The 26346-nt window shown below is 39.3% G+C and overlaps 2 protein-coding genes across 6 annotated transcripts in view; one reads left to right on the plus strand and one right to left on the minus strand.

Annotated features, from left to right (window-relative positions):
• Positions 1-617: 617 nt before the first annotated feature.
• On the minus strand, positions 618-8267 carry TUG1 (taurine up-regulated 1). The gene is made up of 3 exons (XM_077159362.1): positions 8240-8267; positions 5661-8031; positions 618-4531 (listed from the first exon to the last, which is right to left on the minus strand). Exons 1-2 carry the CDS (start codon positions 8265-8267, stop codon positions 7574-7576), a joined length of 486 nt encoding a protein of 161 aa, XP_077015477.1. The 3' UTR covers positions 618-4531; positions 5661-7573.
• A 7-nt stretch (positions 8268-8274) lies between these two features.
• The window catches only part of MORC2 (MORC family CW-type zinc finger 2), a 63630-nt gene continuing 45558 nt past the window's right edge, over positions 8275-26346 (plus strand). Inside the window, exons 1-3 of one of the 5 annotated variants that reach the window (XM_077160538.1) lie at positions 8275-9602; positions 15661-15714; positions 20259-20293. In XM_077160538.1, coding sequence (XP_077016653.1) covers positions 9535-9602; positions 15661-15714; positions 20259-20293 — 157 coding nt within the window. In that variant the 5' untranslated portion in view covers positions 8275-9534. The remainder of the gene's footprint in view (positions 9603-15660; positions 15715-20258; positions 20294-26346) is intronic. The other 4 variants (XM_077160535.1, XM_077160539.1, XM_077160536.1 and 1 more) reach the window with 4 other exon arrangements.

A 26346-nucleotide genomic window follows, 5' to 3' on the forward strand; every position in this document is an offset into this window, starting at 1 on the left:
AGTTTTGTCAAGGATGGACCTACTTTCTTTGGTAATCATGTTTTCATCTTCTATAACTCAGCCAATCTCACAATCCTTTTACGAGCAAGTCAAGGCCTCAGATTAGTTGAATAGTGCTGTTGAAAGATTTACATGAAATCTGAGACACAGAGATAGTAGGCAAGCTCCTAGATTTGAATTTTAGGCTCTTTGCTTTTCCAACCACTGATTCTTATAGACAGTGTACATGAAGATTCTTGAGCAGATGATCATTCTCATCTTAAATCTCTCATTTTAGCTGTGTTTGACAGGATTATAGGGAATGACTGGCAGTGTAGATCAATGTCTTTCTCTGTAAAGTATAGGAGAAAGCAGAAGAATAAAGAGCTGATATTTTGAAGGTAGTAGAAAAATTGAGTTTTTTAGACATTTTCTTCTTTATAAATAATAGCTGTATATACAAGCAGGGTAGTCATCAGATTTTATTTCTATGCGTTGAAGGGTGAGAAGTCTAGAGCAACCAGACCTAGGCCTTGTGACTTCAGCCAGGTGCTGGAAGACTTATGAGGATGACTTGTAGAGTTTAGTCAGGTAATTACACTGGTCTACAGGAAGAAAGTTACAAGAAACCATTCCCATTGTTTTACCAGTGCATTTATTAGAGTAGCTGAGGAGAGCTGGACTTTGTGAAGTAAAGCAACAAGATTTTCTTATGACACGAACTGATGCTTCCTTGTTCTAGGTGATCTGGTGTGGGAGTTCATGAATCCTTTTTGCAGGAACAGATAAGTTGTCTTGGTGCCTGAGAGTATCTCATGACAAGGAATGATGTGAGCCACTCTGAATCAGGGGTCTATCAGAGTAAAAAGATGATACTGAGACATAAGAAACGCTATTAAAACATCCACAAAGACAGGAGACTGTGGTCTTACAACACAAATAAGCAGCAGGAAGATCTTGAGTTTACTGACAAAATCCTCAGCTGCAGTCTTTGATTTTTTTCAAGTAAGTCTACATTTCCAGCAAAAAGATGGACGATGTGTGATTTGAAATGCCCAGCAAGAAAGCTATCATGGCATGGTCCAAGGACCTGCATCCAAATAACCCTAATACCAAGAGTTGATGGTATCAGATATCAAGACTCATTCTTTAAACAATTCCTCATTGGCTAGAAAAGTAAGTTTTTTTCCAAATGGCCATGTTTTTAATGACATCTGAAAAAGGATGTTCCAAGATTGTCTCTTGTGGATCAACTGTTATATATAGTTAGAGCTGAGTAGTCATAATTCAGGGGCATAACAGACATGTACACCAGTGACGGAGGAAATGTTTTGGGTTTTTGTTTTGTTTTTCTAAGTTATTAGTTCGTCTAGCCTGAAAACAGTAATTAAAATGAATGGAAACCAATGAACTGCCACTGGTCAAATCACATAGTGATCTGTAGTTTGAGAATAAGAAAAATGATAACCAGGTACTGAGACTCTTTCAGGTAATGTTGTCAGTCACTGAATGCTACTTTCACAGTTAATGGTTATCCCCTGCGCATGAAGTAGACTGCGGCTGATGATGAGGTCAAATGCACAAGATGGTATAATACAGCCCCAATGAGGCATTAGCTTCAATACCAGTTTACTGTATATTCAGGTATCTGAGGAGGGTCAAAACTTTAAAGTCACATATACTTCAAGGACCACTAGAGTGTCTGGTGTTTATGAAAGAAGTTGGTTAAGGGGGTTTGTCAGGGTACAGTATGTATGAACCACTCTGGCTACCTCCAGTCCCAAGAATCATTGGAAGTCTACCCGGGGGTGGAGAGCTATCAAATGAGGTCCATATGACAGCATTTTCAGTCCATCTGACATTCTGTGGAGCAAAGATAGGCCCATCTTCTTGTACTTTTTAAAATGTACACATAGTACATATTCATGAGAAGTTCACCATCAAATAAACAAGGGCTGTGTTGGGTGGAGGTTCAGAAAAGATCAGGACGATACCCAGGTCAAACATTATGTTGTTCTCTAGGGCAGTGGTTTTCAAACTATGTTCTGAAGAACTCTAGGTGTTGCAAGGAAGTCCTTTAGTTGTCACCATGGTTGGAAGGAAGGTGCTTGTGACGAGTTTTAGGCCCCCCACTCCTGCTTCATCCAGAGCAGCATCACTTTTACTCAACGTTTCCGCATAGTTTTCATTCAAAGTGCTTCATGGCCACAAAACCTTTGGAAAACGAATGATCTAAGAATAAGTTGGTCACAAAATGCTGAAATACAAAAACAGGTCACAGAAACCAGAAACTGGTAAGCCAAGGTAATTTGCTACTATTCATTCTTGTCCTAAAGTGGGTCACATTACAGGTTGAGCTTGATATAAATTCTGATTGTGTGAAGTTGGGCTTCTAAGTGAATATCAGAGGACAAGACTTTTGGTTGTGACAATAGTGCTATGAGTTTTCCAGCCAGCCTACAACTGCAAAATACATTTTTTTTTTTTTTTTAATAACAATTACTCCAAGAAGTGTACAGCTGGATGAGTTCTTCCTTCAATAAAAGGTAAGATCTCAATGGGACACAACACAAATTCTAAGAAATTATCTCTTTCCTCCCCTCTCCCCCCTTTTCTTTATCCTCTTTCTCCCTTCCTTTCCCAACTTCCTTGCCCATCTGGCAGTACTAAGCTACATTACAATTCTAGGGGCACAGACATATACTGCTAAATATCATGGAAATTACTCAATTTTGGGGCAGAACTAACTTTTCCCCATTTCTTTCCCATGTGTCCCCAATCTTCTAGAGGTTCCCTGGACAGACAAAAAAAAGTTATGGTCAAGTGCAGGACTCTTTAGATGATGGAGGCATAGTAATTCAATCACAGTTAATGACTAGGTAAAAGAAAGGGAGATGTTAATTTCTGGGTCTTCGGAGCAATCTGTTGGCTACACTGCTCTAAAGCAGCATCCTTATTCCATTAAAAAGACTGCTGCAAATAAGCATCTTACGCTTGATTAAAACTTTGAATGTATTAAGTTGAACAACCAAATGAAGCTCCATGTTGTAATTCCATGTAATTCCATGCTCTATGATGCTTTAACATACTACACTATAGTATGGACTGGAGAAGACACATATTTTAGCTTTACCAGTTTATCTGATTACAGAAACTCCCTATCTGTAAATATACAGTCAGCAAATGGCTGCTGAAAAAAAAATTGGAGGACTCATTTTTTTAATTACTAGTTTGGGGAAAGAGGACCATACATAAGCTCTTGTTGGCCATGAATATTAACAAGACTACAAGAACACAAGATATGAACAGGGATTCCCACTCAATTGGGTCATCTTTGGGAAGACTATAAAGATGAACAACAGATCTAAAAGTAGCTTTCTGTTTTATGTTGAGGAGGCTTGTCAGTTGAACAGATGCCTTTTTGATGGGAGTTGTCTACCATCAGGGTGACAGTTTGCTTCTAAACCATAGGTGCTGCTGTGGAATTTTGGTCTAGGTACAGTTACCACAAGATTACATAATATTTCTGATATCCTGCCTATCTGAGGGCACCAGAATGGAAAGCTCTACAAATCAGAAACGTTTCTGGGGTTCCCAATCTCTAGCCATTTTAACACTGGAGGATAAGTAATTACAAGGATAGTACTGGACTGAGAGTCAGAAGGTGTGGCCTCTACCACTGTGTAGCTATATCACCTTGGATAAAGTGTTTAACCTTTAAAATTTCCATTTCCTCATTTGCAAAAAAGGATAATACTTAATGTTATCTTGATAATTAAATGAGATAAATGTATGTAAAAGTGCTTCAAAACTGTAAAGTGCTATATGAATATAAGGGATAACCACATAGTTTCTACCTTGATGTATCAAGAAGCCTTTTCTGGAATCTGATTGGAGCTTTATGAGATGCTGTTAGGTAAAGGGATTCCTTGGTAGAATTTCTTACATTTGTGTGAAAAGTTCTGGTTCCTGAGTAATCCCAAAGAAGATGCCATGAAGAGGTCTTTATTTTGATCCCAAGAGGTGAGATGTTTTCCCATTCAGGAGGCTACTACAGATTTGAAGTGAATTTGATGGGATCCTAGATACTTCATGAACCTCAATCATTTGAGATCATGGGGGTGTGGTACCATGCTCTTCTCAAAGAGATGTTGTTATTCTTCAGATAGCATTGATAACAAAAAATTCCCTGGTCCAAATTTCATTGTCTCTGAAGGCTTTGACTGAAGAAACGAACACTCATGGAACAAACTGTGCCTTTGTTGTGATAAAGTAGCTTCAGCTATTTGGCTTGGGGACTCCGACTTCACTGTAAGGGGCTGTGCTGAATCTTGGTAGAACAGGAAAAGACTGGAGGTGAAGGCCACATCAACATGGCTGAAAGCCTCTTGGGTCACAGTGGTCCACAGGAATGGTGTTTTCTTCAGTAGTAAGATAGCCAGGACTCAACTATGGGCAAAAATCCTGGTATGTGATCTGTAGACTGATGAAATAGCAGAAGGAAGGTGGTCAGAAGGTCCAGGTGAACACTCAGCAATCAGGAGGCACAAGACTGGAAGGGGCAGGACAAAACAGGTAAGACAACAAATGCATGGTATTACAAACAAGAGAAGCTAAACTGGGGCAGGTCTGCTGCCAATATGTTAGCTGGCTGATACTACTAATTCTCAACAAATCTGGCTTAGAGGTCAACAAATGATACATGAATTTTTTTTTAAAGCTTGATTAACCATCCTGATGATAAATAGTAACAGAAAGAGTTCTCAGACAAAGACTGTTTCCTGACTCCTGAGAACAAACTGTCCCAGGGGAAAAACAACAAGTAACAACCTGAGCCTCATACCTTGGGGTAGTAAACTGATTGTATTCAGGTTGCTGGGAAGTAATTGGTGGGGTAGAAGAGAATGGTCCACAGACGGCATGAGAAAAACTGAGATTTAAATTTATACACCAATCGCAAAGCAAATAATATTGTGCCTCTTCCTCCTCCTAAGCTTTCCTCAAATTGTCTTGTGATTTTGGCCTCTTAAAAAGCTGTCCACTTGCACTTCAACAAAATTTCTTCTTCAGTGGGAGAGTAAGATACCCAGGGATGGCTCTGGTTTATGTATCTTTCTGCAATAACCAACTCAACAGATCAATTTCTGTTTCTGGCTTAGGGCGCCACAGATATATACAAATTCATAATTAAGAATTAATTAAACATTAACAAAATTAATTAATTTTAATTATTTCATGTAGTAAATACATGAAATAAAGAATAGTTCATATCCAGTGACTTTTCCTCCAAACAAGCACTTATAGGCTTAGTTTGAGACAATGTGCTCTCTGAAAATCTTTTCTAATAAATGGTGACTCATGGATGCTGGTATGTGAGGGCAGAAATGGGTAACACAAGGGCTTTGCTTTTAAAGGGTTATCTGAAAAGAGATCAAATGCATGTAAATAACTATTTTCATGGCACTATATACGAAGATAGATAAAACATAAATAAGTTAAAAAAATTACTTCTGGTTGAAGTTAAAAGACTGATGCAGGAGAGAGCATTTAAGTTGGATACTGAAGAAATGACAGTTCTGACAAGGGAAGAAAAACAGAGGAAGGCATCCCAGGGGAGAGAAGAGTATGAATAAAAGTACAGAAGTGGTAAAGAACAAGGCATTTTTGAAAATAGCAAGTACCGTGGTTCACTTTGGATGGAGCACTGTCAGTTTGTACCAAGGGTCTGGACAGAAGCTCAGGTCTTCTAATTTCTAGTCACGGTGCTGGTGGCAATACTGCTCATGCGTTGCTTTTTTCTCACAGCAAGGTCAACAGTTCAAAAATTCAAAATTAAAAAATGTCTAGTTCCAGAGTTCTGCCCATCCTGATAAGCTCTCCCAGGTCTCAGGTCTAATTCTTGGAAATCTGGATTCCATGGCTGTGGCTACAATGAAAGACTTCTGCTCCATATAGCACAGGTGAACATGACAGTGAAACTTTTTCAACCTCCAGTCCTGGACATATCATGTTTTGTCACAAAAGTTCAAGTTTTGCATTACAGTCGGTTTTTTCCCTCCTTTCTCCAGAGGAAAGCATCTTATCACCACAGTCTCAAGATTCTTTTGAGGTACATCCAGATTTAATTACAAAAGAGCTAAAAGACCAATACGTTTTTCTCCAAAAGAGTCATTTCTCTGGAAGTGAGATCATTTTGTCTCTGCTTTTTATGTAAAAAGAATAGTCAAGTGACTTTTTTTTTTAGACATTTGTATGAAATAGAACTGGCTAACACCTAAACAGACAAAATACATTTAAACGTGTTTGTGTTCACTTGCTTAGAGCTGTACCACTGGTAAGTACCACTCCACAAAACAAAAATGCTCGAAATCAAACTGTTCGAACATTTCTATAGTGCTTGCTGGTTAATGGCCAGGAATTTTATAAAAAGCAGGTGACAAGAATCGAAGCAAAAACTGGCATTCCGGCCATCTTAACACAAGATTTACAAGCAATTAGAATACAGGGCAGGCCAGGAAGAGTTAAGCCTTGAATCACTTCCAAATCTACTGATTTTGAGGTTCAGCAGGAGTTGCACAAATAAAGTTTCAGGCATGTTAACCTTCAATTACTAAAAGAAAAAAACCCAAACACGTCCAGGAATTCTCTGCCCAGTTCAGTCTGTTCCAGTGAGCTGCTTGCTAAAAATCCACGTGCACCATTAAACAGCTGGGCTTGGCAGCAGCAGCACCATTTAAAAATAAGCCTCTTCACTACCAACAACACTGACTAGACATATAGAGTATTTTAAGTAGGAGCAAGGTGGTAACCATGGTGGTGGAAAACGATCAATGAAAGTAAGTCAGGCACTGGAAGCAGCAGCAAAAAACGAGTTGCTGGGTCAAAGATTATTTAAAAGAGGCTTCTTAATACTAGATAACACACCCCAATCCTAGACTGAGCTGCTTTGTATAGAGTGCCACTGTACCATATGCATCAACCACCCTTCAGGCACCCCATGGAGAAAGGAAAGGGCTCAAAATAGAATCCAAACAGGGAGTGGTGATACCCGGAATGTCCAGTATGCATAGAAACAGCTCACATATTCCAGGGACTCAAACAGGGGCTTCAAATTGGTTGTGAAGGGTCCCAAATAACATCTAGGCCTCAGTTTCCTCCCTTTGGCATAAAGGAATTGTGGTTCTTAACTTTTCTGGGTCACAGCCTCCTTAGTAAACTTGATAGCGATGGATCCTCACTCCCCTAAAATACACGTCTCCATATATAATTTCAGGGAGGTCAGGGAATTCCAATCCAAGGTTTCCAGATTAAAAATCGAAGGATTAGAAAATCGCTAAGCTTTCTTTCAACTCAAAAAACTTTTACAAGCAATAATCATCTTTTACGGCCACCGACGCTTTACAGTTTACAAAGCGCGTTCAATTCCACAAACGTTGATAGGCAGAGGAGGAAACTGAGGCGCAGACAAATTACAGAGTGACTTGCCTAAGATCACTCGGCCTGCTGGTGGCTAGGCCCGGAAGCAAACCTAGCTCTTCCGACTCCAGGGATCTTCTCCCCACCCCGGAGCTGCCTCCAGAGCTCCCGCCCCTCACTAAGGGGGCATAAGGAGGAAAAGGCAAAGCAAAAAGCCCACCACCAACCATCCCCCAGCCGCCTCCTGCCCTCCCAGCTGGGTCCTTGCGGGCCCGGAGGGATGGCGCCAGGCCTCCAGGCCGCCCCCGGCCACCCCCGCCTCCCCGGCCGCGCCAAACCCCGCTGCCGCCGCCTCCCCGGGAGCGGGGCGGAGCAGCTGCCCGCCGCCACCGACCACCCGGACGACTCCTCGTCGAATAGCAAACGCATAGGCCGCCGCCCGAGTTCTGCGTACGAGAAGAAAGACGCGGCGCGAGCGCCAACGGCCACCGGGCGCGCGCCGCGGCGGCCGGGCCTGCGCCCCAAGAGCTGGATGCCAGAGCAGGAGAAAGAGCCGCCAACCGATCGCTCGATCGACCGCGCGCCCGCTCCTTCGCCCTACCAGACCGGGGAGGGGGGGAGGGCGCGCCAGGGCTTCTTCGAGTTAGGAGCCTGACTCCCAGGCGACGAGACAAGATGGCTCCTCCGGTCCGCGCCGCAGCTACCGTCCCGGTTGCGTCGCTCGACCCGCCCCCGGTACTGTTTCTTTAAATGGCGGAGAGGGTCAAGAAAGCAGGAAGAGAGACGCGCTCTCTCACGTGACAGGGGCGGGCCCGGCCACCAAGATCCGGTCACGTGGGGTCACGCTTCCCGCCAATCGGGAGGCGGCGCATCGAGGCGGGGGCGGGAGGAACCGCGGTTCTGTGATTGGCTGATTACGCCGCGGAGGCCTCGGGGGCCTGGGGCGTCGGGCAGTGTGCGAGGCGTCCGGGCTGTCTGAGCGATCCGAGACAAAGCGGTGGCTGCAGCGACTGTGGTGGTGGCGGCGGCGGAGCATCCTTGAACGCTGAGACTGCCACGTTGAGTTCTGTCATCTCCTCATCCAGCGCGGCGCGCGTAGGGGTGGCAGAGGCGGCGGCGGCGGCGGCAGCGGACGTGGAGGCGGAGGCAGCACATGGTTCCAAGAGCGCGCTGCGGTTGTTGGGTTCCAATTCCGTGGGGAGGGACAAAGGCAGCTGTGAGCGCGCGGCAACGCCCGGTCGGGTGGTGCGGTCGCCACTGCCCGCGATCCCGGCCTTAAAGGCTGGGATTGGCTCTTCTCCGTGAGGAGGAGGCCACGCAACCGAGGCCCGGGAAGGGCTTCAGGGGCTGAGGCTGCGCTCTGAGGAAAGTGGGGGAGGGGCGCGGCCTGCCCGAGCTGATTTGGGCGGGCCGCCTCTTAGAGTTGATTTAGTGGGTCTCTGTGAGGTAGTTTGGCCCACGGCTCTCTGGAGGTTGGGGTGGGACAAGAGGCTGGGTTTGGTGAGATCCTTGAAAGAAAATCGTGTCAACGCTTAGGAGGCCTTTTAGTTGGGAGGTGGTGAAGCCGGAACTAGCGCCATATATGCTCTCCATCGACGCCTGGGTGACTTAGGTGAGGCCAAATTTAAGGAGCCTGGGATCACTAATGGCGAAGACATGAATGATTGTCCAGTTTTGTGACAGAAGTTGATAAACTTCTGGATTGGTAAGTTTACTCTTTAGGAAATTTAGGGAAACGAAACAGAAAACCCCCAGAAACACAAGGCTCAAAGAACATGAAGATGGAGCAGTGATAAACACCAACTCCAAGGCCGTCTACTCCAAGATTGTATTGGATTAAATTGTCAGAATTGAAGTATCACAGTTTAACGCCAAAAGAGCTCCTAAGGACTACTAATTTATGACCTGCTCTTCCAGAATATGACATCATAGTCATTGTGAAGATAACAGATATTTAAAGAAGAATCAATTGTAGCTTTAGACATCTCGTTGAATATATTTTGGATAGAGTCTAGGTAACTTTGTCATTAAAGAACACCGACTTATCAAGCCTTTACTGGAAGGAATCCTGGAAAATCTATTCCATTGTGACATTGTATGCACTGTTAGTGAGGGAAGGACTGGAGACCTCACTTCGTCATGGCCTTCACGAATTACAGCAGTCTGAATCGAGCTCAACTAACCTTTGAATATCTGCACACAAATTCGTAAGTATCATTTAGATGTCACTGAGGTCACTAATTCATTCCCTGATATTGATGTGGAAATCCTTCCCTCAGAAAATTCCACTTTTTTTTTTACATTTTGGGATGTATCACTGGATGCGATTTAAGCTCTGTATTGAAGAACTGAGATCAGTGAAATATTTGTTGCTATTCTGGAAGAATCTGATCTTCATTTATTGAAGCAAAATTTTCTACATATATACTTTAGTTATATTGAAATGTTTCAAGTGTTTGATAGGAATCCAACAAGTAGAGCTCTTTGGACCACCAAAAGTTGGATAGTTGTAGTATCAACGTTTCTCTTCTTTAGTGAGGACAGCCCAGACAGTTGGGTTATAACAGCAACAAAAAAGAATGAAGAAAGAAAGGAAAGAACAAACAAACAAAAGAACGAAGACATTTAAATGTTAGTTGGAGAAGAAAAATTCTCTTTTAACAGTTGGCCATATCTTCCTGGGAATTGATCCCTACATCCAATATAATTTGTACATGCTAGGCAAAAAATGGCTTCCTGTTTAAATCCTTGATTTTAATAATCTTTCTCCCAAATGTGTGCAAATCCAAGAACTGGAACACATACTGTGTTCATGATTCTTGAGTTTATGAAAAGATTACCATCACTCCAATTTGGTCTTGGAATGTTTCAATCCTAACACCCACTTTCTTGAAAGTGAACCAGTGGGACCAAAACTAACATGTTTTCATTTACATCTACCTGTTACTTTTGAGAAGAAAGTAAGCTACCATTTCAGATGAGTAGCTAAATGAATGACACTAGTTATCAGGAAATAACCATCTTCAGGGTTGAGTGTATAACCTTCACTTATCCAGTAACGGTAGTACAATGGTTTTAGCCTTTTATGGAAGAGACAACATGTTTTTTGTGATACCTCGATGTTGTCTGTAATTTTGTGTTTACTATTTTTCCTCAAGAAAATAAAATTTTTTTTTCGGAATAGTGAAGTGAATTGTCAAATGATGAAAGCCTGGTTTTATTTTGAGAAGCTGATTATTGAACCTAGAGAGCGTTTTAGAGAAGGAAGCTTAGAGGTTGTGTAGATGAGTTCTCATGCTTACATAGACAATGAGCCTGAAAGCCCAGTTAGATCAGGTGGCTGATCTGAAGTTACTCAGCTAGTTATTAGCACAGCCTTGAGCAAAACCTTCAGCATCCTTTTAATACATCATGTTTGAAGACTAGATATCCATAGATAATTGTGTTTGATATATGGTTATCTCAGTTTTGAATTTTGGCGTGACAGGCCAAAGCTCGGTCAGACAATTATGTGAAACTCTTATGATTTTGGGAGAACATGGACTTGATTCTAAAATCTGGGTTCTTGTTCTAACTCTGCCAGAGACTTTGGGTGATAATGAAAGAGTAGTAACGACAGTAATTGCTTTGTGCCAAACGCTTTTAAACATTGTCTGAAATACTCTGCATAGGAACCCAGAGGGTAAGGATAAGTTCTGTTTTGCAGGTGAGAAAACTGAGGCTCTTTGATTAAGTTGTATCCCAGAGTTTATACAGCTGCTAAGTGTCAGATTTAAGGTTTATCAGGCCAGGAAGATTAGTGAGTTTAAACATCACCAATAGTGACTTTAGTTATTTTCACCTTTAAAGGCCTGTTTTTTTTGTCCATTAAAAAAAAAAGACATGCCCTTCCCATTTCAGAAGTCTTCAGTTTTAGTTTATCTCAGTGAGTCTCTAAATTGAGGATTCTGGAACATTTTTCCCTTCTTACTTTATAGCTTATTAAAAGTAGGTGAACCGAGCCAAGACAAAACAGCAAGCTTCAGTTGAGTCACTTGTTTAAGGTGAAGTTGGAGAATTTTCTGTGAACTTAACTTACCTATGTTGCAGTAGAACCACCTGCTTGCATGAAGATTTGAGGGTTGGATGTATCATTTTGGAAGCTCGGAAATTTCTTATCTGGATCACAGCTTTGATCTTTGAAGTTGTTGTACTTTGAATGTTCACAATCTTACTGGAAGAAAGTATGAATGTAGAACACCAAGATAGGTTTTTTGTTTGTGGCTAATTTTAAGTGATTTCTTTATCTTGGTGAGTTGCTTGGAAGTTCATTTTACCCTAAACAGGAAACTGGAATTTAAAAATTCTCATATGTGATTTCTTGCTTGTAATGGTGGAAGATGTACCTCTGTGTTAAGTAGTTCAATAAGTCACCTTCAGAGAAGGAAGATTTCTCTTACTGTAACTTCTCCTTTATTTAAAAACTTTAAAAAAGAACACTTTAGGGCTTCTGATATCTGCAGTATTGCTGTGATTGAATTATGAAAGAAATGGCCCCTTGCTCACCTCCCATTTAACATAGACTTACAAGAAGTCCACAGGCATAAGAGTGGATATCATTGTGGTGCAGTGGAAAGATAATGCATGGGCTTGGGAGCCAGCCAAACCTGGATTTGATTGCTTCGAGGCTGTTGTCCTTGGGAGATTCAGTTTATCTGAGCCTCAGTTTGTTCGTCTATAAATGAGCTGATCTGACAGACAGTGGTTATGAACAGTATATAAAATAATATAAAGTTCTTAGGTCATAGTAAACATTGAGTGGATTTTGATTAATATTTGTTACTATGCATTACTCTTTGCTTATATAAGCCAAAAATTGGTCATTGTGGTAGAATCTGTTTGGTGCTAGTTAATTAGGCAGATAAATTCTTAGTAAATTTCTAGAGCAACTGTTGGAGACAGTGAACATCTGTTTTGAACTTTTTTTTTCTATATTAGGTCTGTGGTAACTATTGATGGTTATTCGCTTGGTTGCAAAAGTGCCAAGGCTTAAAGTAGGTCTTGGAAATTCTCACAATAACCTGAAAGTTTTAGGCTGATATTTTAAAATAATATTGCTATTATGAGATGATAAAAATTAGGGTTTTAAAATTAAAGAACTTTTATGCTGTTACAAGTCTTTGGTGATGGGATATGTAACTGCTAGTAAGATGTTTTTGAATAATCTAGGTCCTATATTCCTTGTGGTTGTAGTGATATTCATTTGGCATAAGATGTATATAATTGATGTCACTCTGTTTGCAGTACTGCTGAGAGTCTGTTACAGCAGGATGTCTAAGTTGAAGATTCCTGCTTTTTATTCCTATTCCTGTTGGCGCATCTAACACTAGATGCCATGTGATACATCTGGGTTGTTTTATTCATGTATGACATAGACATGGACCTATCAACTCTAGAAAAGGCCGGTATTTATGATTTAGGAGCCTGTTAAAACATGGCACTTTAATGTAAAGACACTTAAATGTAAAATGGTTGCTCCAGAATTCCTCAATTCTGTTTTCTAGCAATTAAGGAAGTTTATTGTCAGCATTTCTAAGAACTCAGTGGAAGCTGGCGTTGAGGATAATCTCTTGGTTTAAATTCAGGCTAAATATAAATAGAGTCATCATTTTCTTTCATAATGAGTTGATTTACATGGGAGTTTGTTACTGGAAATGCTGAGCTGCAAGTTATTTCCAATTTGGAACGAATGGTAAAAAAGCCACAATCAGTTAAAAGTGGAAGGACTTGTTAAAAATCTTTTTCCAGATTCTTTCTTGAACCTCAGACATAAGATCTTTAGTTCTGTGAAGAAAATGATTTGTTTTGAGATCTCTCTGTTCTGTCTCAAATACTAGCTAGGAAGGAGTGGGAAAAAAAATGGAAACTTAGGCAGTTGGTATGAAGAAGATTTTGACTATTATCTCTGACTTTAACACCAGATGTCACAAAGGCCCCCTTTATGATGCCTGCTACCATCACAAAAATGTACCTTGGCAACATTTAAAAAATGTCTGATAATTTTTCTGAAGTTTATATGTGGGAAAGCATTGATGTTGTATGGAACGATGAAGACTTTTGGGAATGTTCTTTTTAAGTTCACATTTCCTAACATCGTATGGAAAGCAGTGAAAACTTAGAGAGCTGGGGTGCTTTGTGCTTACCCTTTTGAGATCTTATTCTAAATATCTCAGATTGTCTTGTGAAAATGATCAGAAATATATATTGCTGAGAGACAGTTGCTATTGGCAAAGGGTGTCAGAATTAATTTTCTAGAAAATTCATGCCCACTGTGCTCAATACCAAAGACCAGAAATTTCATTCTTTCTTTATTCTATAGTTTTTGTATTATGCATATCAGTTGTAGTCTCATTTTTAGTATGGTTGTATTCTTGTTTTTTCTAGAATCTGCATTTTCTGAGATTCCTTTTTTTTTTAAGTTAAAGTACAGATTCGTGTTGAAATGAGAAGTATTGCAGTAACAATTGCTGTTTCATATTTCTGTGTAACAAGCCTCAAAGTTAAAAAAAACTATACTATAAAAAACTAAAGTGTACATTTCCAAGTCATTTATAAATCAGACAGGAAAATGAATACAAACAAGTGTTAGATTTACTTTGAATTTGTATTACCTTTGGCAAATCACCTTAATTTTCCAGTGCCTCTCTCCCTATCTCTGCAGTGTAGTAATCCAAGAATATTTTTTTGTTTCCTTTGTTGATAATTTGAAGAATTGAAGATGATGATTGCAAAGACTTAAATATTTTGAGTAAATATACTTTTGTTTTTAGCGATTATATTCCTCCATGTAAAGTAATTAAAAAATGGGTTTTAGCCAGAAGACTTTGAGCTCTATTTTCTAGGCAGATTGGAGATCCAATTTCTACTTTTTGTTGCAGTGAATTTGTTGGTACTTTCTTTGGATCAGCCACAGATATATTCACTGATCTCACGGGAGAAAGTTCTTCCTAAAATTCCAAGAACTAGTAGTTTTTTTTAATTCAAAATTTGTTTTATATGAATTTGAAGAGTTATTTGAACAGAAATATCAGTGTTACTGAACACTTAATTTTTGGGTATTTATTTTGTAAGCAAATGTTTTCACAGTTTGTTTTTAACAATATAGAGTAAATAATTGGAGGCCCTAGGCTGGTGGTTATTTAATATTAATTTGTTTCAAATTTTTAGAAAATTTCACTCTATCCATTTGCTGTAATTTACTTTGCAAAAAAAAAAAATCAGCTGGAATAATTTGAATATTTTTGAAAAGTTGATGATGGTAGTGTATTATGTGGGTTAATAGTTTTCTGTTTTCTCCAGTCAAAATTCCAGCTAGTTTTGTAGGTGTTTTTAGCAGACACAGCCTGTTTTTAAATCTAATGAGAATATGGGAAATAGCACAAATTAGAGTGTAAATGGAGGAAAAATTGTAAGGATACATCTTATATGTAAATATCATCTTTATTGAGTTCTGAATAACATGGTAATTGTGTGCTTACACAACCCAAACCTTGAACCGTTTCCCAGAGAAAATGACCATTGGCTCCTCTCCTCACAGGGGTTAACGCTTTTAGGGGGCCCTAGGACACCACACTAAGCTCATTTTCTGCTATAAAGAATTGTTCAAAGCGGGCTTAGGTTCATTTCTTTAATGTGGAGAACTGTTTTTAGCCAGAATTAAGGCCCATAAATTACCAGCAAGGAGAAAGCCAAGAAATGGATTATTCCTTCCTTCTTTCCTCTCAGATGGGATACTTTTTCTTAAAAGTTGCACAAAAGCGTATGGGTATCCTTTTTTCACCAATAGATCACGCATAGGTATTAGTAAAGCAAAATGCTAACAAGTTTCCATTGAGCATGCTCAGAGAGAGATAGATGAAACTGACAATTTAGCTGGTTCAGGCAACGAAAACATAAATACAGGCATTTTTGTGAGTATAGTATGTGTAGTGAAAAACATTGCTTTTAGTAGTTGGTTTGGCATAGATACAGGAATCTTTACTGCTTCAGGATGGGTTTCTCCACCCAAAATAGGAAAAGTAAGCTTGTTTAGGTAGATAGCAGAATTTGATAAATTAACACTTGAGAGACATTAGTGTGCTTTTGTATGGGTTGAACTGTGGAGAAATTTAAATGATGCAGATGGTGATTTTAGATTTTTTTCTATTTTATGACCTTGACTTTTTATTTGAAGTCATAGTTGAATTCCATAATCCTTTTGCTCACTCTCAGTATTTATCATTTCAGAACCACTCATGAATTCTTGTTTGGTGCTCTTGCTGAACTGGTTGATAATGCAAGGTATGTATTCCTCAGGCTTGAAACTTTTTGGGTTGTTGTGACCTCTGCTCTCCGTAGACTCAAGAGCAGACTCTCATAGCAGCTGCAACTTAAAAAAGAAATGGTTTTATTCACACATACCATACAGTCCCGTCTAAAGCATACAATAGTGGCTTTCGATATAATCTCAGAAGTTGGGCATTCCTCACCACAATCAATTTGAGAACACTTTTATTATTCCAAATGAAAAGTCCCATACCTATTATATCCCCGTAGTATTGACACTTGGCATTGATATGGTGCCTTTGTTACAATTGATGAAATAATATTACAGTGCTCCTGTAGCTCATAGTTTGCATTAGTTGTATTTTCTCTCATATACCATCCTATTATTAACACCTTGCAATAGTGCTGTGCATTTGTTGTACTTCATGAAAGAACATTCTTACATTTGTACTATTAACCACAACAGTTCACTATGTTATACAGTCTCATATCTTATCCTCTTAGTTTTCCTTCTAGTGACATACATGATCCTAAACTTTAAACCATAATTGCACCCATAATTCAGCACTGTTAATTACTCTCACAATAATGTACCATCATCACCTCATTCCATTTCCAATCAACCTTATTTAAAGTTCTGCACATTTAAACAGAGTTGAGAGGTTATCCTGGAGATTGTTCTTATGCATTATATAGATATCACCTTTTTAGTTTATGGTGTATTAGAGTGGCTAGAGGAAAGTGCCTGAAACTGTCGAGCTGTGTTCCAGTAACCATGTTTCTTGAAGATTGTATAATGATATAGCTTTTGCAATGTGACTGTGTGATTGTGAAAACCTTGTGTCTGATGTTCCTTTTATCTGTGGTATGGACAGATGAGTAAAAAATAGGGAAAAAAAATAATAGGGGGAACAAAGGTTAAAATAAATTGAGTAGATTGAAATACTGGTGGTCAGTGAAAGGAATGGTAAAGGGTATGGCACGTGTGAGATTTTTCTTTTTTCTTTCTTTCGCTGGAGAGATGCAAATGTTCTAAAAAATGATCTTGGTGATGAATACACAACTATGTGATGATATTGTGAGCTCATTGTAACCATGTCAAGAATGTTTCTATGTCAAGAATTTTTATATTTCTGTTTGTTGTTTATAATAGAAATATTAAAAAAAAAAGCTAAATGAACCTCTTGCCAACTCTACCTCTCAGGAATGTCTTTTTTGAGGGTCTTGGAGCCTTGTCTTTGGAGTGTGAACATCGAGGAGAATGGCCCCTGTCTAAAAAAGTTCTGCACAAATTAAACATCAGCTTCCCATTCTCTACCCTAATTGTATCTCCTGGTAACCTGTACTCTAGATTTTTTTTGGGGGGGGTGCATGGTCTGGGAATCAAACCCGGGTCTCCCACATGTAAGGCGGTGGGTGTTGTAACCACTAAACTACCCGTGCATCCTGTACTCTAGATTTTAACTCTGAGTTTGCTCATTATAATTAGTTCATATTATCGAGACCATATAATATTTGTCGTATTATGTCTGGCTTATTTCATTCAACATAATGTCCTCAAGATTCATCCATGTTGTCGCATGCATCAGGACTTCATTCCTTCTTGCAGCTGAATAATATTCTATTGTATACAAATACCACATTTTGTTTATCCTTTTTTTCATCTTTTGGCAATGGTGAATAATGCCACTATGAACGTTGGTGTGTGACTGTCTATACACATCCCTGTTTTCAGTTATTCTGAGTATATACCTAGTAGTGGGATTGCTGGATCATATGGCAGTTCTGTATTTAGCTTTCTGAGGAATTGCCAAACTGTCTTCCACAGTGGCTGCACCATTCTAAATTCCCACCAGCAGTGAATAACTGTTCCTGTTTCTCCACATCTTCTCCAACACTTCTAGTTTTCTTTTTTTTTTTAAATAGTGGCCATTTTAGTGGTGTTAAGTGGTATCTCATTGTGGTTTTGACTTTTGTTTCTTTAGTAGCTAGTGATGTTGAACATATTTTCATGTGCTTTTTAGCCATTTGTGTGGAAAAAACCCCATTTTTAATAGTCCATTAGTTGATACTTTCACTTTACTTGGTTAATTTAAATTCACTCGTTGCTATTGCTCTTTGTGTTTTGCCCTAAAAATAGTGAACTTATGACCTCTAAAGCCACCTTCCCTTGTGTATTATAGCAAGATAATTTTTGTAGTGAAATGCAAGGAGTTAAGATAGAAACTTTGGGCTCAAATTGATGGGACAGAGAAGCTCTATTTAATTTGTGCTCCCAGGAGAATACTTCATTTAATTTCTAAAAAGCTATGCCGTAGGTCTGTGTCTTCCCAAAATGTATGTTCTGTTGTTACTTGGTTTCAGTTGATCAAAGCATCTTCCATTGTTAGCAGTTGAAGTTGGAAGGGTCACTTTTCAGCACCGTCTTATACTACGTTCTTGGTAATGAAAGCATAGAAACATTACTGTGCAAGACTGAATGGAAGTTTGCGTTGGTTCAGGAACAAATATCAAAGTCTAGATCAGGATTCTGTTTATAATTATATTATGAAAAGATTGTGTCATTCTTAGTCTCAGTCTTGTTTCTGAATGCACACAAAATTCAAACACATCACTTATTTTTTAATTATTTTAGACATAACAATATACAAAAATGAACATCACTTATTTTTTAATTATTTAATTTTTAGACATAACAACATACAAAAATGAACATTCTTACCATGTGATCATTCCATTCTTGGTATATAATCAATAACTCACAGTATCATCACATAGTTGTATATTCATCACCATGATCATTTCTTAGAACATTGGCATCAATTCAGAAAAAGAAAAAGAAAAAAATGCATCCATACGATACCCCTTACTCCTCCCTCTCATCGATTGCTAGTATTTCCATATACCCAATATATTTTAGCCTTTGTTTCCTCTATTTTTTTTTCTATATGCCTTATCACTCCCTTTCATTGATCAGTGGTGTTTCAACCCAGTAAATTTATTTTAACATTTGTTTCCCCTATTATGTATTTATTTTTAATCCCTATGTTTGCCTCATCTGCCTATATCATAGATAAAAGGAGCATCAGACACAAGGTTTTCACAATCACTCAGTCCCATACGAAAGCTATACCATTATACAATCATCTTCAAGAAACAGTGCTACATTTTCAGACACTTCCCTCCAGCCTCTTCATTACATCTTGACTAACAAGGTGATATCTATTTAATGCGTAAGAATAATTTCCAGGATAACCTCTCGACTCTGTTTGAAATCTCTCAGCCATTGACACTTTATTTTGTTACATTTCTCTCTTCCCCCTTCTGGTCTAGAAGATTTTCTCAGTCCCTTGATGCTGAGTCCCACTTTCTGTCCCACTTTGCCAGGGAGGTTTACACCCCTGGGAGTCATGTCCCATGTAGAGAGGGGGAGGGCAGTGAGTTTGCTTGTTGAAACACATTTATTGACCAGATGTTGATGACTTATGAAGAAATAAGAGTATTAGGGTTGACAGTAGACATCATTCTAAATAGATGTTTAATTAATGAGCTTGTTGATAATTTTCTTTCTCAGTCTGTGAGGCAAACTATACTGTTATCATTAATTGAACTGCTTGTGGAAGTATATTGGGTACCAAGTTCTTTAACCAGAGGACTCCCATTTTTTTTCAGTCCTGGTTGACTCATGATTTTAGTAGTCAGTTTTAAAAGCAGCTTAGTGGAAGGATATTAGAAATTTTCCATTTGTCAGTTTAGCAAGACCATACTGTGTTGTGGCAGTCTGCTTTTTTGTGTGTCACGGTGAACTGAAAGATTTCTGGGTGTATGTGTTCTATCTATCCCTTTCTAATTCATAGATTGTAATCTCTCTCGTATTTGAAAAAATGTTTTATATCTTTGGAAATAGGTGTAGCTACCAAACAGTAGCTCTGTATGGGTTTATAGTAGATTATTTTTGCATTTAAAACCAGCGAAGCATTCTGCATCTCATTTTCCTTTCTGTAATTGGTGGAATTGTACTAGATTACTTCTAAGCTTTTATGGATGACTTCATTGATGACAGAATCTCCAGCTGATGGCAGGAGTCATGGGGTGTCCGAACTTCTTTTCAAGGTTAGGGAGGATAGGATTATGGGCTCATGAATCAGTCTCTGGAGTGCAGTGTGTATACCATGAGATCTAATTTTTCAAAGGTTTTGTGTCAGATTATTGTTTCCTTTCTTTTTTCTCAATATCTTGATGAGAAGGAAAAGCAGGCGAATTGGTGGAACATCTTTTTTATGGTTGCAATCAAATGAGTGAGAGAGAACAATCAAATGAGTGAGAGAGAACACATATTTGAGTAATTTCTTGGTGTGTAAAGGAAAATTTCTTACTCACCCTCTACGTGTTTTCATAATGAATCATCTTAAAAAAATCTATCCAGATTCTGTGTCATGTGATTATTTTAAAGCTCTGAAAGTATTTTATAGTGTATAAACTAAGTACTATGCATTTTCATGGTTGAAATTTCATATTCTCATTTTGATCTTGATTTTTTTTCCTTTTAATTTTTGCAGAGATGCTGATGCCACCAGAATTGATATTTATGCAGGTAAGTAAAATTTCAGTCCTTTCTTCTTATTTGTCCCTTGCCTTCTTTATATCTTTCCCCATTTCATTGATTTGATTTTTGATGAAGTTTTCCATCTCCGTTCGAACATCTGAATTAATTGTTTCAACTCCCATATCTCATTTGAACTGAATGTTGGTTTGTTCCTTTGTCTGTGCCGTAAGTATTTCCTAGTATGATCTGTTATTGTTTGCTGGCATCTAGACATTTAATTTCCTTAATTAATTTATTCTGGAGATTGTATTCACTTTTTTTACCTAGGATTTTCTTGCTGTATGACTTTGTTGTCTGTCTCTTCTTTGACATTCAGTTCAGCTTATTCTAGATCCCTAGCTTAGGTTTTGTTTAATAGATCAGAATTTTTGAGTTCTTGTTTTCTTATTTCTTGCCCAGCTTGTATGGTGCCTTTTTTCCCCCTTTGGAGGGTCTGCTAAGGTATTACAAACCCCAGTCAGATTTTCCCAGACCAAACTGGCCTCCTCTCTGGAGGAAGGAGGCATCTGAGTTAGTTTTCCTTGAGGGTGAGACCCAGCAGATTGGAAGACATTCCTATGAAGCCTTTAGGCTCTGTGTTTTTTCTTATCCTGCCCAGTATGTGGCACTTGTCTGCCTGATGGTCCCACCAGCATAAAGTGATGTGGTGTCTTTAACTTCAGCAGACTGTCCTTGGTGGGGACGTGGTTGACACAGAGGAGAGGTTGTAGGCTGGCTTTAATGCTTCAGTTTTCCAGACCCTGGGGTCTGAATTCCTTGAGGGAGGGATTCCACTTCAGCTGGGTCCCACCCTTCTCCGGGGGAAGGCACCACTGGGGGAGCCTCCAGACAAGCTCTCAGACAAGCTTAATACTGCCCATGCCTGGGGCATTTGGAGCCTAAGAAGCCTTGCAGTTGTATCCAAAGAACAGTCAAGCCATAGAAACACAGCCACAAAAAAGAAAGGAAAAAAAAGAAATCCCTTTCAGAGTAGGACCCCTGTTTCTCGGGTTTCCCAATCAAGAGCTTATGTTGGTACGTTGCTCTGTGTATCTCCAGGTCCTGTGTGCCCCCTTCTTTCCTTCAGGGCCCAGACCCTTTCAAGTATTTTATGCTGTCCGATCCAAAAAAAGTCTGGCTTTTTTTTCTTTTCTTTTTTCTTTTTCAGTCAGTCCTTCCTGCTCTGTGCCAGGGCAAAAACCAGCAACTTCAGTTTTTACTCAAGGTTCAGCTGAGCTGAGGGCCTATTTTTAGTAGTCAGAATTGTTAATTAATTCCACAATTGAAGCTTGGTTGATCTCAGCCCCTTGCTGTTAGTAAAGTCTCTTTCCTTTCCCCTCTGGGAAGCAGCCTGTGGGAGGGGCACCGGCCTCCGTGGCTTGGGGGACTAACAGTTCTGGGTGGGATTGCAGCTGGTCCATCTTATCTGGACTGGTGTACACTGTGTGTCTGGTCACTGATGTGGCCCCAGCAGTTGTTCTGTACTGTTCCTGGCTATTTACGAGCTGCTCTGGAAGACAAGCTAAATCCCACACCTACTAAGCCGCCATCTTGGACCTGCTCCAGTCCTTTCTTCTAATGCCTAGTTCCTTTTGATGCATTTAATGCTGTATCTCAGAAATGAGTAGAAAATAACTAGTTTCTGGAGCTTGGGGAGATGAAACAGTTACTCCAAATTGTAAGTAGAAACAGGGTTGCCTTGGCCAGACATGAAATAGCAACCGAAACTATTGGTGTAAAGAAACCAATCTGAGGGGTCCAGTCTCTGAATAGCCACCAGGATATTTCTGGGGATTATGGAGTGAAATGAACTGTAGCCAAGGAGAAATCTTGTTGGAGGCCGGTTTGTCCCTCTGCAACTTTGGTGAGGACTAGTCCTAACTTGAAGATACACTGGTGGTAGTTGCAGTGAGCAGCTGGGTGCCTGGGTTGGGACCGAAGTTTGTACAAATGTTCTTAGGCACAGGTGTTAGAAAGGATGTCTGCTCTGCTCTGAATTTAAAGATCTTAACTGCCTATACTGTTATTGTTTACTTAATTGGCTCTGCCATTTTGCAATAAGATCCTCTCTTTTTCCTAGAGTTGGTGTAATGGAGAAATTCATTATCATTGGCTTATAAAAAAATTTTAAAAATAATAGTAGTATGCATTCTGCCTGTTGAATATTTGTACCAACACCTTTTGGGTAATTTGAATGCTAAAAATTTGGAAGTGAAACAGAGGATGAAAACTTTTAAATTCATTTTGGCTAACATGATCTTTTTTCTAACAAACTTTTCTGATTCTTCTGAACCACATTGATTAGCTTCTGTGAAGGTTGAGTGTTTATGTGGGAATATACAATTATCAGTCAGAGAACTTTTCCTTCTTTGTGGACTTAATTGATAAAGGCAAACAAGCACACAACCAAGTAATAACTCTCAGAACAGCTAATGTCATTTAATTATGAAAAATCTCCCCAGATATGATGAATTTTTCATGCCTGATATACTTTGGAGCAAAGAAAATATTCGGAACAGCTAAAACCTACACTGCCAAAATTTTGAAAGCCTTTTGTTCGAAAGACTCTGCCAAAGTGATGAAAATAAGGCTGCTTTTCATTTTTAGAAGAAAGACAATTGGAAAAAGGAACACAGCAGAAGAATGTTACAAGGTGGTTACTAAAACTTTGGACCAATTGGAAGCGCCTTTTTCAAGCCACAGTATATATCTTATATCTTGGTGTTTATTGACGGAGTGGTAACAACTTACTATAAAAGAAATGGTGGTTGTTTCAGTTAACTGCACAGGTGGCAAACCAGAGAATTGGCCTCTGCTCCAAGGGCTGTTGAAGGGATAGTCATAATAGTCAAGTCTGTTTGGAAGAAATTTGTCTAAGAGATCATTTTTTGCCCTTCCTCCCACCTTGGTGAATTTCGTCAAGGAAATTTATTCAGAAAGCAGCAGAACATTTAGATTTCAATTTAAAAGAAAAAGACCCAATTCTCGTTTATTCTGTCCTCTGTGCTATACGGGTGTGCTTTGGGAGGAGATGGAGAGGAGTGAGATGGGGCCTTAGTTCAAAGAACTTAGTCTCTAATTGGGGAGACAATTAGCGCTCTACAGATTATTAAAGAACCATGACTAGATCTTGAGGGAGTAGTCAAGACCATTAAGGATTAAATGGTGCAGTAGAAGCATGAGGCACCGTCGCTTTTTGGAAAAAGACTTGATTTATACCAAGTAGGCATGGGGAAATTGGGAGTCTTGGCTGAAGCATCTTTGACTTAAATGTCCCACTTTTCTACATTAGTGCCTTAATTAACGTATTCACCAGGAGGTCAAGAGCAAACTCTTTTAAAATATGATGATGAATTGGTAATACCTTTTTTTTAGATGTTTTTTATTGTGAAATAAAACATATATACAAAGAAAAGAAAGAAAAAGCAATAATTTCCAAAGTACACTTCAACAAGTAGTTACAGAACAGATTTCAGAGTTTGTTATGCATAGATTACCATTCTACTATTTCACATTTTTCCTAGCTACTCCTAACACTGGAGGCTACAAGAAATATCAGTATAGTGATTCAGCAGTCATACTCATTTGTTAAATCCTGTTTTCCCTTTTATAACTTCACCTCCTTTGCTCCTTCTCCCAGTCTATAGGGATCTTTAGGCAATGCCTGTTCTGACATTTTCATGTTGAGGAGGGTGTTGACATTAAAGGATAGGGGGATATAATTAGTTGATAATCTTGGAGAGGCTGGGTTCAGGGTTTTTCTGCCTCTGGAAATTATAGGTTCCAGGATAGCAGACTTAGTGCATGAAACTTTCATATCTCAGTTTGAGCCCTAGGTGTTCTTAAGAGTTACGAATCAGTTATATCTAATACTACAAAGTTTTTATTAATACCAAAAAGTATTTTCCTGTCTCCCATTAGGAAACTTGACTGATACTGATCTTGGAAATCTCTTCAAGTATCTGATGAAATTTTGAAGATAGCACAAAGCCACATTTTCAAAGACAGTCTTTAAATCTGGGAAAGGTGTTAAATAAATTGGCCTCTCAAAGTGTAGGAGTGTTCATTTACTCAAAGCATTCTTGTTAAATGGGCCTGACCATAAAGGTCTCTCAGAAGTAGACTTTGTTGCTGCTGACTTTCTTATATTCCTGGGAAAGTTATTTGCACCGCCTAGAAGAAAGATCCCATTTGTGAAGCCAAGATATTGATTAATAGGTGGAAAATTGTCAGAGGAAAAGTAACTGAAATTAATACTGCTCATACCAATTGCAAGAGTGCAGTGAAGATCTTGGATGTTATTTTATCACAGCCTCTGCTGGTACTGACAGTAGTTCTAGAAGAATAGAATCTTAGGATGAGTTTTCTGAATCGATTCTGGGTTTTCTGGAATTGGTTCTCTAATCTGATTACATTTAAAGGTGCTATAACTGTTTCTAGTGGTAAAGAGGGCATGCATATGCGAAGATCATCATTACTCCTAATGAATGAACATGCATTTTGTTTTTTTCCCCCGAACTATCAAGTATAATACAGTTGGCTGATTGCTTCTAACAGTGCTGAACAAAATGGGGATAGAAAAGGTGAACTCAGGGCTTCAAATTCCCAGCTCAAGCATTGTTTAAATGACCTGAAAGTTTCTATATCTGTCTTGAAAGAGCCCTTATCTCCTCTAGCTGAGATTTCTGAAAACCTAACTCAGGGTCTCATTTTGTGTGTGGTCAAATTATAATGTAAATTTAATTCCCAGCCTCACATGGTGTTTGCTGTTAAAGTTGAAGATATTGATTGGGATCCTGAATATTGAAATGGAGACTGTTCTAGTTTGCTAGCTGCCGGAATGCAGTACACCAGAAACGGAATGACTTTTAAAAGGGGTAATTTAATGAGTTGCTAGTTTATAGTTCTAAGGCTGAGGAGATGTCCCAGTTAGACAAGTCTGTAGAAATGTCCAATTTAAGGCATCCATGCAGGGAAAGATACCTTCGTTCAAGAAGGCCTATGAAGTTCAGGATTTTTCGCTCAAGTGAGAAGGCACATGGCGAACACAGTCAGGGCTTCTCTCTCTGCTGGAAGGGCACATGGCGAACATGGCGTCATCTGCTAGCTTTCTCTCCTGGGTTCCATTTTCAGGAAGCTCTCTGGGAGGCATTTTCCTTCTTCATCCCCAAAAAGCTCTGGCTGGTGGACTCTCTGCTCTGTGGTGCTGCAGCATTCTCTGCTCTCTCTGAATCTCTTATTCTCCAAAACATTTCCTCTTTTATAGGACTCCAATAAACCAATCAAGACCCATCCAAATGGGTGGAGACATGTCATCATCTAATTCAGTTTAACAACCACTCTTGACTAAATCACATCATCCAGGGAGATGATCTGATTACCGTTTCAAACATACAGTATTGAATAGGGATTATTCTACCTTTATGAAATGGAATCTGATTAAAACATGGCTTTTCTAGGAGGCATACTTCCTTTCAAACCAGCACAGAGACAAAGAGGCAGATCCTCGTGAAGCTGGGGACGCTGTCTTTATGAATTCTCCTAAGTTTTCTTTGCAAGTAGAAGCAACCCTTTGCCATCTGAGGAGGTTAACTCTGCTTTGCCTAAGGAACCTGTAATAGCCTTCCCTAAGGTTGTTGCCCTGCAAGATACTGCTGACTCTCCTCAGAACCTAATCCCCCCACTCCCCCTCCCTCCTTCCTGCTTCTAGACACTAGACTTAATTCCCAGCAGTCCCTAAAAGGAAATTACAAAGTCTGACCCATGAGGAGGTACACTACGCTGCATGATATTTCCAAGTTATATAGGCAATCTAGAGGATATGTGTGGGAATAGATTTTAAGGATGTTGAATGGGTAAAAGGAACATAACTTTGGATTAAACTGAATTTATTAATATAAACCCACTAAATAGAAATTTTAGAGTTGATGTCGCTTGAGAGGGTGTAAAGTGCTATGACACTTTGGCTGATTGGAGCAAATGGTGGCCTACATTAACTGAAGTTGAAATGCAGAACTGCCTTGGTATACTGTAGAGGAAGGAACTCGTTGTTGTAGTTGTTG

Source organism: Tamandua tetradactyla, chromosome 5 (assembly GCF_023851605.1).
Source record: "Tamandua tetradactyla isolate mTamTet1 chromosome 5, mTamTet1.pri, whole genome shotgun sequence".
In the NCBI taxonomy this organism is placed as follows: Eukaryota; Metazoa; Chordata; class Mammalia; order Pilosa; family Myrmecophagidae; genus Tamandua; species Tamandua tetradactyla.

Bases quoted from the DNA above. Each gene is read 5' to 3' on its own strand.
- TUG1 (XM_077159362.1), bottom strand. From the start codon at position 8,267: ATGCGCCGCCTCCCGATTGGCGGGAAGC. The intron at 8,032-8,239 runs GTGACCCCACGT...CCTAACTCGAAG, and splicing joins CCTCCCGATTGGCGGGAAGC to AAGCCCTGGCGCGCCCTCCC.